General features: G+C 41.1%; 2 protein-coding genes and 1 long non-coding RNA gene across 6 annotated transcripts in view; 1 reads left to right on the top strand and 2 right to left on the bottom strand.

Moving 5' to 3' along the window:
- dnm2a (dynamin 2a) overlaps positions 1-10,183 on the top strand; it is a 29,587-nt gene extending 19,404 nt beyond the window's left edge. For 3 of the 4 annotated variants that reach the window (XM_073494209.1, XM_073494207.1, XM_073494208.1), the window contains 7 exons: positions 2,127-2,237; positions 3,977-4,086; positions 4,217-4,328; positions 4,673-4,837; positions 5,618-5,841; positions 6,127-6,381; positions 6,677-9,248. In XM_073494209.1, the coding sequence (XP_073350310.1) occupies positions 2,127-2,237; positions 3,977-4,086; positions 4,217-4,328; positions 4,673-4,837; positions 5,618-5,841; positions 6,127-6,381; positions 6,677-6,749 (1,050 nt within the window). In that variant the 3' untranslated portion in view covers positions 6,750-9,248. Of the gene's footprint in view, positions 1-2,126; positions 2,238-3,976; positions 4,087-4,216; positions 4,329-4,672; positions 4,838-5,617; positions 5,842-6,126; positions 6,382-6,676; positions 9,249-9,853 lie in introns of those variants that run through there. The other variant, XM_073494210.1, reaches the window with a different exon arrangement.
- Positions 1,944-3,562, bottom strand: LOC141019330 (uncharacterized). The gene is made up of 2 exons (XR_012180770.1): positions 3,034-3,562; positions 1,944-2,534 (listed from the first exon to the last, which is right to left on the bottom strand). It is a non-coding gene; the product is annotated as an uncharacterized lncRNA (long non-coding RNA).
- tmed1a (transmembrane p24 trafficking protein 1a) lies at positions 9,446-13,878 on the bottom strand. The gene is made up of 4 exons (XM_073494213.1): positions 13,451-13,878; positions 12,132-12,229; positions 11,557-11,743; positions 9,446-11,463 (listed from the first exon to the last, which is right to left on the bottom strand). Exons 1-4 carry the CDS (start codon positions 13,625-13,627, stop codon positions 11,245-11,247), a joined length of 681 nt encoding a protein of 226 aa, XP_073350314.1. The 5' UTR covers positions 13,628-13,878; the 3' UTR covers positions 9,446-11,244.
- Positions 13,879-14,273: the final 395 nt, after the last annotated feature.

The raw sequence follows: 14,273 nt of genomic DNA, 5'->3' as shown, positions 1-14,273 counted from the left end.
CTCTTACCTGTGGTGCTACTCATCCATCTAGATTGTTTTGGTGTGCGTTACCAAGTTTTGGAGATGTCAGCCATAGAGAGGTCTGCCTTCTCATAATTATAGTGGAACTAGATATCACCCAGCTTGTGGTGTTTAAAGTGGCAAAATAATACATTTGAAAGTCTCCACAGCAATGTCTCTGACCAGAAATCATGACCTGGTTACTCAAGATAATCCACAGACCTTGTGGTGAACAGCTTCATGTAGGAACTATTTTTCCTACATGCCTAACCATAACCCTAGGTCTCCAAAGTCCTCAATCATTGTTCCTCTTGAGGGAGTGTGTGTATGTGAGTGAGTTTATATGTTTGTCTTTGCTTTTTAAAATACATTTAATCAGACATCTCTACGACGGATAACTCCAAAACTCTGCAACTTAGACCAAAACGATGTAGATGGATTAATTGGTACTACAGGAAAGAAGAAGAATATGTGTAATTTGATTTGCGGGTGAACTTTTCTTTTAATTTCCAGTGATTACCTTTTTCCAATGCATGTTAAAAATACTTTACTATTCAAAGTACTTTCATCATGTCCAAATTCACTTTATTACAAAAAAAACACCAAAGTCTCCAATTGTTGTTTCTGCATTCAGAACTGATCAAAAAGGTCTGTTAGTTTGGCTTTGGGATGTATTTTAAATGATTACATCAAAATTCCTTATTAACATCTCATCATTTTCACAATTAACTATCTTTTACATTCAAATGAGCATTTTTTATACTAATCTTTTTTTTGTTTTATTTTTAATCCTTGAATCACTTTTACAGCTACACTCACCAAGTTTACAGAAGTGGATTGAACATTTCTTGACATTTTTTTTTACTACTGGCAAATAGTGTACAAACAAAAGCATCTCATCTGTGACACCCTTACATCTCATGTTTTCCTCCTTTTTAATGTCAACTCAGTTATAACATTTCCAACTGACTTTAATACAGGGGATTTCCTTGTTTCTGAAAGTTGAAGTTATTTCCTCGCCAAGGCAAACTACCAGTTTAGCTCCTATGTAATTGCCTCCTCTCCCATGTTTATGTTGGCGCTTTTGAACTAATGAACCTTTTTTTTCCCATAACTCACTCCAGTCCTCTGCTGGATGGAGAGGGAGTACATGAGAGAGGTTTTGAGCTGACTTTGAAACAGACGTTCCCACTCCACTTTACTGAGCACAAGAGCACAATTTTCACAGATAGTTTGCTCTATTGTACTTGAAATGCATGAGAGTCTATGAGAAAAAATGAAAAGAGACATCGTTAAGAGAGCTCCTCTAAAATGCATGGCTTACTGTCCTCAAAATGATTCACTCAACTCAGCCTCTCAGTCTGATGTATGTATTTCCTCCCTCTCCATCTCTCAAATTCAGATTTACTCTTTGCTTTTTAGATGTCTGTCCCTCTGTGAACTCTACTAAGTCAGCTGACTTCATTCTACATTTAATCTATTTCATTGCAACTATATTCACCTCCGCTACCCCTGATTTTGCACTCACTTCTCCCGATCCAGTTAACCTCACTAACATTGCTTTTCATAAGTACATAGATTAGCTTTTACTGACCCGTTGACACTAACATACCACCGCCGACCTTTGGTCTTTGACTCTGTGTTGGGGCTAGCATGGTCTGGACACCATCTGCTCCTGTTTGTTGGTTTAAAGATTTCTTCTCTGTTGAGTGAAAAAGGACTACATCCCTTTTCAGTATTTTCAACTAAACCATTTGATGCTTTTGTATACATTTAGCCATATTACACACAGTATACATTACTGTCATTTGGTCACTCAATGCTTTTTACTCAGTAAGTTTCACATTTAAGCTTTGCCTATGTATTGTAGCGCATATTTGATGTTAGACTTACAGACACAAAAATTTTGAATATTAAGATTAAAAGATGAGAGACAAACCAAATTTCAGTGACCTATCAGGTAAGTAGGCAAGATTTTATTATAACCTTCATTGACATCCTGGTATTAATCATGCAACACTAATTATTGGGCACTCATGTCACCAGTGTATACGCCTCATTGACAAAGTTGTTTTCCTCCATCCTCCTGGTACCCCTCTCTCCCACATCTTATCCTTGCTGTGCAGGTGATCAGGAAAGGCTGGCTAACCATCAACATCAGCATCATGAAAGGAGGCTCCAAGGAGTACTGGTTTGTCCTGACCGCTGAGTCCCTGTCCTGGTACAAAGATGAGGAGGTAAGAGGGATTTCTGCTCCACACACAGGGATATGGCTAGCTAAGATAAGATGACACTGCACCACAAGAATGTATAAAGATGACAACACTGAATTTGACACTGTTGGGATAAGCTATCCCAAGTGGAGATTTGGTGTCTGGAGGTGTGTGCGTCCCAGCCCAGCCTAACCAATGTGCAGACTACTGTTCAGCTGTAGCCTGATGAACAGGTAGTCTGAACACTGGGCAGGCGGGGGGGTGAGGAGGACTCTGATGGGAGGAAGGACCCCGAGGTCAATGCGGCTTCAGGTCGCTACCCTAGGACATTGGAACAGAGGGCATGAAGAGTAAACATTACCACAGTGAAACAATTGCACATATGAAAGAAAACACGTACATGGAACAGCCTAACATATGCTGAAACAAAACCAAATATTTTTGTATCTTGTTAAATATTGATTTAAATAGAGCTAATTTTGAAAAATCCAACCCCTGCAACATTGAACGCAAATAGATCTACAAGTGGTTGGACTGTATTGGCGAAATAACTTCAGTAAGTGCACACTCAGCAGACTCGGCTCTACAGTTAATTTACATTATAGACCTTTTCAAAGGTTGTATTCACTAACCTGAAGATTAACATTCAGAACAAGAGACATGTCAGTGGGCTGATGGATACAGTTTACATGATCTAGTTTCTCTGATCATTTTATTTTACACTTAATTATAGAAAACTGATTAAACTAACTTCAGATTTTGTCTGCAATGATCAAAAGTGCGTAGAATGCATACATAGCATTACTATTGCTTTACTCACCACTTGATCTCCTTTCCAAGGCCTCAGTCATATCCATTCTCCCAGTGAAATAAAAAAGACCCCTAAAAGATACTACTTCACTTCATTTCTAAGGATGAACTCCAGTCCACTGGCCTTAGTGTGCCCAAACGCCAACTGGAAACATTTTCATGTCAGTCGCCTTTTCCGAAGAAGCAAAGCGAAATGGAAAGAAAGAGAACGAGAGAGGGAGGTTGGCGGAGGCAAAGTGACGTGGCAGGCGGGCTGAAATGTTCCAGCCGGGATCTGACTTTGGAATTTGCAGGAAATCGTACTGGGTTACGGGGGCCGGAGGGGGGGGGTGTGATTGTGTGTGTACAAGAGTGCATGTGTGTAGGCGCTTGTTGAGATGAGTCCCCTGTATCTTTTAGTGTTTAGGTAGTTGGTCATATCCGTACTAGTGTGTGGTTTTGCGCACACCCAATCTATGATATGTGTTTGTACAATTTTTTCAGGCCCACATATGTTTGTTTGTCTTTGCACGTGTGGTTAAGTATTTTGTATGCGTGTGTGTGTGGTGGGGGCAGGGGATTGTGTGGAACTGTGAGTGATGTAACTGTTGGGCCTGCGCCTCGCTCTGTGTTAGTGCAGACGTAAATGCTTCCAGATGTCTCTGCTCAACAGTGAAAGCTGGCACCCCATCCCCCCAGAGCTCCATCATGCTCCTCCTTTTCTTCTTCCTCCTCCTCTCCCTCATCATGCATTGCTCCATCTCACCAGCCTGGTGGTGGTCCACACAGAGGAAATGCATTCCATCATGTCTGCTCATTGGTGGAGAAGTGTTAGCACTGCTGTCTTGTGTTTACAGCAGTAACCAAAATACATCCAATTGGTCACTGTCTGAATATGTCACGAACTAACTGTTGATTATGCCAGGTTTCAGTTCTGTTGTTGATGCACATTTCTTCTGTCTGTGTCATGCTAGGAGAAAGAAAAGAAGTACATGTTGCCACTGGATAACCTGAAGATCAGAGATGTGGAGAAAGGCTTCATGTCCACAAAGCACATTTTTGCAATCTTTAACACCGAATCGAGGTCAGGGTTATGTTGTTAAGACATCTTTGAATACACTTTGTGTTTTTTTGTGCGCATGCATGTTCCTTGTATACATAGCAAGCCAACACACTCACAAGCACGTGTGTTTGTCTTTTGTTTATCTGCGCAGGAACGTGTACAAAGATCTTCGCCAAGTAGAACTGGCCTGCGATTCTCAGGAGGATGTGGACAGCTGGAAAGCATCCTTCCTCAGGGCAGGAGTTTATCCAGAGAAGGACCAGGTATGTGGGTGGTCGGGCAGGGTTTTCTGTTTCTATAAAATCTATAAACTAGTTAATAATAAATAAAAAATACTAGAGTTGGATATTGCCACTGATTTCCCGACTCAATTCAATATAATTTAAGCTAGCGATATTAAAGGATCAATCCTGGGATCTAAAATAAAAAAACAACAACATTATCTGATAATTCAAACAAAGATAAATTTGAACTGGAAAAACCCAGCCCAAATGAACACATACTTGTCTATATTTCTCTATTCACAGTGTGGGATTGTCATAAGGGCTACTCCTACAGAGTGTATTTGTACTTCATCTTTGTTTGTTTGTTTGTTTGTTGTTATTAGACGGATAATGAAGAGGCTGCCCCTGCAGACACATTCTCTATGGACCCTCAGCTGGAGCGGCAGGTGGAAACTATTCGCAACCTGGTGGATTCGTACATCGGTATCATCAACAAATCCATCAGGGACCTCATGCCCAAGACCATCATGCATCTCATGATCAACAATGTGAGTCGAACAGTTGCCAGCAGCAGACACATGCCATTAACAGACAGGGTGTCTGCAGATCTGAGTCTATTACATCAACACTCTGCAATGTATTTTACCTTATGGAAATGTTTTTTTAAAAAAGGCGAATGACCTCCTTTTATGTATGGATGGATGTAATATCCCATTTGCTATGTATGCTGAGAAAAATGTTACAATTATCCAGTGAATGTAGCATCCTACATCATCATAAAAGTAATCAACGCCCCTGATAAAATTGGGATCTGAGATCAAATAAACTGCTTTTTAATTAATAATTAATTAAGTTCTAAATATCATTGCACCATAGCGCTGTGCAGAATAGTGTTTAGTGTTCATTTTAATAGCAACAGTGGTCGTGTATTTCATGTTAGAACAAAGTCATAAACTTTAAGACACTAGTTAACTAAATTTATGACGCACCCTCACAGTGACAGAGTTGTCCACTGTCCCTTTATTAGGTTTTATGATTCTAGTGAGCTCACTTAATGGCTTCCAGCAATCCAGCAAACACACACACAAAACCAACACTCACACCCTCGTCCACTGGGCATTTCCTTTACAAAGGTTTTCTATTATTTTGTTTAAGGATCAGATATCTTCCAATAGATAAATTGTTTTTGCACTTGAATAGTTCCCTCCTCTCTTAACTTAGGTCTTTCACTTCTGTCAGCCATTTTCAAATGTATGAACCTTCACTCTGTGTTTATAGATGTAAGTTGCCAGCCTCTTTGTTTTAATCGCTTTTTAACTTCCATTCAGGCAAAGGATTTCATCCACTCGGAGCTGCTGGCCTACCTCTACTCATCCGGGGACCAGAACAGCCTCATGGAGGAGTCAGTTGACCAGGCCACGCGTAGAGACGAAATGTTACGCATGTACCATGCACTCAAGGAGTCACTGAACATCATTGGTGACATCAGCGCCACCACCATCTCAACCCCAGTACCACCACCGGTCAACAACACCTGGATCCCAGAAGCAAGGTGATAAAGGACAACTTGCATTAAATTAAGCTGTAGGTGTAACAGCTGGAAGATATAGTGTCTAATGACACATCCAGTTTTAAATATATGGGAATAGAAATGGCGAGATAAAAACAAATCAGTCGCCTTGTAGTGTTATGTCTGCCTTGCTGTATTGAACAGAGGTGCAGTTACACATAAGAGTCAGTGATTCAAGGAACTCAGCTCCACATCTAAAGGAGAATTAATGAGATCTTTCAGGTGTTCATTACCATGTCAGTTTAATGAATCTTAACGTCCTCTCAGCCCAACTCCTCAGCGCAGGCCGCCTCCTTCAGCAGCCCCGCCCCCCAGCCGCCCGCCTGCTGTTCGGGGCCCAACGCCAGGGCCACCCATGAACCCTTCCCCTGCCTTTGGCGCTCCACTCAACCCCTCCCCTGCCTTCGGTGCACCACCAATTCCCTCTCGCCCAGGCAACGCCTTCAACAGCAACCTGGATCCCTTCAGTGCACCCCCACAGATCCCTTCTCGACCAGCCCGCGTCCCACCCGGTGTACCCAGGTATGACTTCCTGTCATGATGTGATTACCAATACCTTGTGTGTATATCATGGAATTTTTTTTGCACTGCATTTCTAATGTTATGTCACTAACGTCTCATTATCGTTTGTCTTTCAAGAGTCACAGGGGTAGTTTATTTAGTTATCCCATCTCTATATTTAATATTATTTCTTGGCAATCAAGCCTCTCACTTTTACTCTTCTGTCACCTTCCCTCTTTTCCCTCTGTCGGGTTGTTTTGGTTTCTCCACTGTCTCTGGTCTCACTCTTGTTCTTTATCTTCTCTCCCCGTTGCAGCCGAAGACCCCCTGGCGCTCCTTCTCACCGGCCCACCATTATCCGCCCTGCTGAGCCCTCCCTGCTAGACTAGACCTGTGGCCAAGCCCACCTAAAGTGTGTGTGTTTGTGTGTGGGTGTGTGTATCTGCACACTGAAGGCCAGCGGCGGGGGCTTGAGGGGAGGGGGCGACTGATAGCGGTGCATTATGTGCACCGTCCAGCCGTATTAATATGTCTCTTCAAGCAATGTAATAAGCTGCTAATACCGTCTTTATCAGTGCACATGAACGAGAGAAAGCCCGTAACAACTTGAATATTACATTTGACTGCTGTGGCAATTGTTTAATACAAAATAAAACCCAGCTGATCTGTAGGACGAATTTATCATCAGTAGGAGACGATGTATCAAATTCAGTTCAAGAGCTTTTTTTATTGTAATAACTGGTTTATTTCCTCTGACAAGGTTCCCGGCAAAGCTCATTAAGTAACTTATTAACTGTTACAGGCTGGCTTTCCTCTCCCCTCCCTCCACCTTTTTAGATTGGCCCAGATCCCCACCCCCCAAGTTTCGACCTCTGTAATATACACACCTAACCTGTTGTTAATGTTTTACTGGGTTTTCATTTTCTAACTGATTTCATACTGAAAACAATAGCTTATTATCACTGTTGTTATTTTGGTGATGTCGATTACATTTTTTTTTTCCCCCATGTGTTATTTTATTTGAGTGACTTTGTCATTTTTAATGAGCGTCATAAATGTAGCTTTAAGAGTGAAAATCCCGATCGCAGAGAAGAAGAAAACAAAGCATAAACAGACGAGGGGCAGGGTTGCATGAGACTAAGAGAGTAGCTTCAGCCCCCTTCTGTGAATGATTCTTCCACGGTGAAAAGATGTCAGCCAGATTGACCATTACAATCCAAGCACTTGTAACCATCTAGCCTTACAACAAGCCACTCATAACGGGGATGTTGTCGACCGTTACCAGAACACTATGCACAAAAATCTGGGAGAGGGGGAGAGAGAGACTGAAGGCTTTCTGTGGGATGCTTTCTCTCCGCTAAAGATGTTAAAGCCTTGATTTTTAATCCCTTTAGTCTGAGTTGAACCCCAATGAGACGTTGAGCCTTCGGGTAGACTTTGTTCATTCCTGGATTAGCTGATTCATATAGAGCAGAGCACACAGTACAGTTTCCTCTCAGAGAGGATAAAACTCAGTGAAGCGGTGGGGTGTGTTGACGAGGATGTATCCGTGATTTAGAGTATAAAGATGGTGTTAAGCGTTTAGGAGTTGGCACATCTCTTTCTGGGCTTAGTTGCCAAGGACATTTATTATTGCTATCAGTTCTGCTTCCACGCATTAAAAATATTGTATATAGCTGGCCTATACTGGGGAGTTAGCACTTGTATCTCATTTAATTGCAGGGTTGATGACAAAAACATTCTATTGATTATAATCAATGCCCACAATGATAAAATGCAACCGTAGTTGTCACATGAAAAGAAGCACTAACATTGTCATTTCATAGATTAGCCTTGGATGTGGGGGGAAAAGAGAAAGGTCATCTCCTGATGCATTATTTATAACCTGGGCATTCGTCATTTCATTTGATGTTTTTGGTTGCAATTGTATCAGCTCTGTACAACTCAGCTCCCCAGCTTCTCCCGGACTGTTATTTGGGGTTCTGCTACAGGGAATACGTGTCTAAACATTTGTGTTGTGTGTTGGGAGGGCACATGGGGTTAGACATTGTCTATACATCTGTGATTATTTGATAATGAATATCTTTTGATTGCTCTTTGAGGGTATTTGACCATGTTAAACCAACTTTTCTTGACGATGTTTTGGGAAAAAGTGGTCAAGCGGGGTGTGACGTTGGGTTCCTAGGATGTTTCCTGTTTTTGGTTTGATCAGTAGTGGTGGTGAGCAGGTGGTGGGAATTGTGGTTTATCAAAGCACACTCTGTCTAGAGAGGCTGTCTAGACTATTCTCTGTTCTCAAGACAGTGGATAGTAACTTAATTAGCAAACCTGACAAGACAAATAAACTGTAAAAAAATTTCAAAACTGTCCAAAACCACAGACTCTAGAGACAGAGTGTGCTTTCTCTTCCCCTGTAATTTTCTACAGGACTGGCTTTCAGTGACAGTGCCAGAAGGAGTAAATAAGTTTATAAAACAGCCCTGAATCTTTAAATTAGATCTTCCACAAACCCCTGGTACACAAAAGTTAGTAGTTCATGTGATAAAACTTCTTATTGGCCAAAGTTTGTTGAAATTCCCTCGCGCCTGTCACTTCAGCCTGCCCTCGAGAAGCCCAGACTGTAAATGCCCTGTAATACATTAGGTTAAGGCAATAATGCCTGTCTGCCTAATGGGTGTACCTTGCCTCCTTCCTCTTTCCCTCCCCTTTCTGAATCTGGTGGAAGGGGTTGGAAACCAACCTGCAGAATTCTCTTTTCTTTTTGTTTTGCAAACCCTTGTCAAGTGCCTCTGTAGCAATTAATTGATTTGAATAAACAACATGAACTGATTTAGAATGGAGAATAAATAAAGAGGTGTTGTGTACAATAAAAGGGACTGGCTCTGGTGGTTGGTGTCTCCTTGTGTCCTGTGTGATCCACTGTCTCTTCTCTCTCTCTCTGATAATGTAGCGCCCCTCCTTGTTTTCCTCTCTTTATGTGCCTCCCTCTCTACATCTAAACCCATACAGAATGACAAACGCCTATGGCAACCCTTTACTTTTTTTTACTAAAACTGATAAGAAAAGACCCTTTAATGTCAAAAGGTAATACAGGTCAACTTTAATTCAATGTTATAAGACAATAAAGCACAACCACCTCCAAGGAAGTGGAAATTTCTTTATAGGCATAAATATATAGAGCGTAACCCGAATGCAAAGAGAGCCCAGTTATTTTACAAGCATCTTCTAAAACCATTAAGTGCAAAACATTTTTCCCAAGTAGCCCTTTTGTTCATGTAATTCTCTTTGATGTACAACATTAATAATGAATGAATCCAGGTTTATATGACTAATTATATCCTCCAATGAGAGTGGAGGATAAGCCCCCTCGCTAATAGAGATTGCCTCATTACAAATGTCCTCGCTGTTCCGGTGACTGGATCCTGTAGTACTACCTGTCAGAGTGCACGTCACAAGGTTACGAGATTAATGCTGGTTGATTCTTCCTGAACAGGCGCCCGGCTCCCCGTCGAAACCAGTGGTGACCTTGACCAGCCTGAAGTGGAAACGACAGCAGCAGGACTACAGAGGAACAACATGTCTTTATATTTTGCTCAAAAACCAAGAAGAAGCTTCATCTGGCTGTTACAGGCACACATAAGTAATCTGATACTGCAAGTAAAACATATGAACCATTTATATTTGCTATTGAGGCATAACACTAAATAAGTTTTCTTTATAGTGAATGTCTGAAATACTTCTGATCACAAAATATTTTAATATCTCCACAAATGGTCAAAACAAGTTGTAATTGTGTAAAATCTAAATTAAAAAATAAATGTAATTCTGTCTTTGCTTGTTTATATCACAAAATCTACCAGAAAACTGTTGATTATTTATTTGAACAAAAGTGATAATTTCAGATAAAATATGATTGAATACAGTGCCATGTCATAAAGACCTTTTTATCATTGTTACTGAAGCACGTCTGCTCTGTTACCACAAAGAAAAATGCCTTTCAAGTGGTGGAGCACAACCACTCAATATGATTTATGACAGAAAAGTGAACGATGGCTCAGGAAGCTGAGCAGTCACAGGAAGTTTTAAACACTGAAATAATGTAGTGGTAGTCAATAAAATAGCCATTATATATTTGTTTTTACCACAAAGTGCAATTCCATGAAGCAAATGACTGCAATGCATCCAAAAGAAGTGGAGCCTCCACTGTTTTCTGTGTATTTAACCTCCAGATGGAGACATTGATCAGGGAGATAGCTTTTATGACTGTGTTTATACATCTCTTCTTATCACAGTAAAGACTTTAGGTGTAATTTTTTTAAGACTGCTTGAGGCTTCATAGAAAAAAACAATGTTTTTTTCTCCTTTTTTATAGTTTATACTGAGGAGAGGTGTCTGATATTACCGTGGTTTGTTTATTTGTGCTATTGGTTTGATAAAAATAAGCTCGGGGTCATGAATGTTGATGTGAAACATAATCTGTATTCAATAAAACAGCATTCCAGTGACAACAGTAGTGGTTTTCTAGCTTCCCAAATTAAATTATTAAGAAACATCAGTGTTGCAACTATATTACAAATGTGTGTGTACTCATGAATATTTTATGTGTGTGTGTGTGTGTGTGTGTGTGTGTGTGTGTGTGTGTGTGTGTGTGTGTGTGTGTATGTATATTACAGTGCTGTAAATGTGATTTTCAGGCGTTGCTGTGTCAGGAATTCACAATTGCACATACACACTGCAATATAACAGTCTCCAGTACATGATGCCTCTGTTTCCCAAAAGAGTGAACTCTTCCTTTAAATTCAGCTCACAAAGCACCTGTCAGTTAAGGGTCTTCAGGTGGGTTGTGCACTCTCTTGGCTGGAGTTTAATAGAACAGTTTTGTGGCTATGTGCGGACCGTCTTGGTGTCATCAAAGAGGCGTCGCAGGCTGTAGATTTGAGTGGCAGAGACGGCAATCATGACAAGCAGGTTGAGGCAGGACCAGAAGGACACACGCCACAGGTTGTCCTCCAGAAGGTAGCGGTCCCTCGCCTCAAAGGCCCGCAGCACAGTCTGGACCTGGCGGGTCCTCTCCAGGCGTTGGTACACAGAGTCCATCGTCGCCTAGAAGAAGAAGAAAAGACAGGGGGATGAAAGCCAGTGCATAAAAAATGACATCAAATAATTTAAGTGCCGTTTTTGTTTTGCCGCTCGCACCCTGATGTCCTCCAGTTTGTAGTCCACCATGCCCTCTGTCAGGGCCAAGTCTGCCCACTCGTCTTGGCCTCCGCCAGCGCTGCTCTGACTGTAAATGATCACCTCAAAGAACACCATCTTCTCTGATAGTTTACTAAAGCTGTTGTCGAAACACAACCGGTAGTCTCCATCCTCTGTGGCATCCACCCTGCAGGAAAAAAAAAAAAAAAAAAGATATCAAATTTTGGAAACAGGTGACATTTGCTCTGGACAGTGGTAGAAACTACTCACTACAATATCCCATGGGCCTTTGTTCTCCAGGTCATGGGGTTAGGGTTTATTGGCCTAAACACAATAGAAGCCCTATAACCCTATATGACCCTATAAGATGGGATCCTGACCCTGGGAACATGTGACTCTGTGGACATAGGACCATGGGAACATTTGACCCTGGGAACATAGGACCCTGGAAACGTATGACTCTGTGGACATAGGATCCTGGGAGCATAGGACCATGGCAACACAGATATGCTTCTATGCTTCCTTATGGTTAATTGTGGTTGTTATGGTTGTATGAGAGCATTGAGGTGACCCACGTGTGAATGCCATCAGATCTCCTGAAGTCCGAGACCAGCCGGTATCCACTGGGTGAGATGAGGGTAAAGCCGACATCCAGACCTGACCCAGCTATCACCTGTAAAAGAGACAGAGGGATTGAAGTCAGAACATTCAGGCTTGAGGTCACAGTTGCCCAGAATTCGCCCAACCTGTTATCTTCACATCTCCAGCTTTAATCAGACCGCCTGGGCAACGGCTGTCTGAAATTCAAATTAAAGCCCTGATAGTACACTGAGCAAAACATTTGGACAGTTTGAGTATCTTTGTGGGGAAATTCTCTATTTTTGCTAATCACTTCTAGTAGAAGGAAAGCTCAGTGTCAGACACAGTTCGGTGGTCCTGATAGGGATCAGTGACCTTTCTCAAGGTTTTGTTTTGTTTATCACGTCAAGCTTATTCCTGAGAGGATTCAATTAAGCAATATTTCATTCTTAGTAAAGCTATCCAGTCTGTTTGTGTATACTGAACATGATCTTTGGCTGCAAGATTCTCAAAAGTTGAGTTAGAAAAGTGCAGATCCATGTGCCAGCCTTCAACTTTACAAGCTACTGTTAGCACTTGTGACTGCCTCTTTGGGGAAGATTTTTTAAACTACAGCAGATGGGTGAGTGAATAAGATATCCAGGAGCAGAGGTGTCAGTCTCAGTGATAAAACTCCATGCAAAGCACAGAGAGGTGTCACAGTCGGCAGCCAAGACAGTGACTTTACTAACCTGCAGCTGCCAGAGGGTGTAATAGCAGTATGACTGTGGTGTGATGGCAGGAGGTGAAGCAATGCAAATGTCATGGCCATAAAACCATCAAGGCTGATAACACATTTAGAGACTTGCTATGTTTAGTGCCATTTTACAAAGTTCAAAAGTGGATAAATGATGTATTTGTGTTTTGAATTTGGCATGACGCATTTGAAATTAATTATGGTGGATATATATTTTGATGTATTTACAATGTGATTATTATGTTAAGGCATGTTTTTGCTTGTATAGGATGGATATTAAGTACTGTTTGCAATGTGTTTTACTGGAGTAATATCAAGGTTATAGTTTTGAGTTTTTCCACCACATTGCCCTACCTAAGGAGGACAGGTGTCTTCGACAAAAGTAGCAGTGGTTTTCTTATCTCTCTGCATTCAAGACCAAAGTCCAAAGCCTGTTCACCTGTTTTTCAGTTAGACATTATTCTAAATCTTACTTAAAAAATATCTTTTTTTTTTAAACTAACATATTACACTGTCACTGTTCCAGATATAAACAGACATGAGAGAAAGATAGAGACCCAGAGAGAAGATTATAAATACCTGGTATTCAACTTCCATGCTGTCATTCCTCGCGGCGGTTTGGAAAAAACACTCTGTTCTGCCGGCAGGTAATAGAAATGTAAATTCCACATTTTGGTTTGTCCCCAATCCCAAAGTCAAGCTCACAGTCAGAATCAAACATGCCAACAAACTGAGCTCTGCAGACACAATCATCATCCTCTGCTCACAGTGCAAAGTCCATTTATTCTACTTTTACCAACGTGGAGCAACTTTGTTCTGTTACTCATACACACATGAGCATTTTACTACGCTTGTGCAGTTGCTTACTGTCATACTCCAACGGTTGAAAAAAAACCTGACAGTGCAGTCACAGTTCCTTTATCAGAGTTGAATGAGTGAACCTCCGTCTGTCGCCTTGTAGTCTGGACTGCAGCCACATGCAAAACTGTGACAAGGTGTGATATGCTCGTCATATAGTACCTGATGGTGCCTGATGACACCTGGCGTATGATGAGCTGTACAGTTAGTAAAAGTACATTTAGATACTTCATCATTTGTATCACCTCTTTGCTTCTTTTTGTTCCCGTACAATATGTTCTATGTTTTCTGAATCATCTATTCCCCCTAAAAAAAAAGAGTCTATCCTGTGGGGGGAGCTATGTGCAAAAGCAGACAGTCTTGTTATCATGGATGTATAAGGAAGAACCTGTTATGGGTAAATGAACAATATAAAGAAAACTCAGTGCACATGCTTATCTAATGTATAACTAATCTATGGTTCATAATGATTTAATGCATTAATGAATGTAATTGGTCACAAATAGCATAGAAGAGATACTAGGAGTTTGTATGATGACATTGT

This window comes from Pagrus major, chromosome 23, assembly GCF_040436345.1.
Source record: "Pagrus major chromosome 23, Pma_NU_1.0".
NCBI classification, from domain to species: domain Eukaryota; kingdom Metazoa; phylum Chordata; class Actinopteri; order Spariformes; family Sparidae; genus Pagrus; species Pagrus major.
Note: the sequence above shows the minus strand (reverse complement) of the source record. Positions and strands in the feature narration are given on the sequence as shown.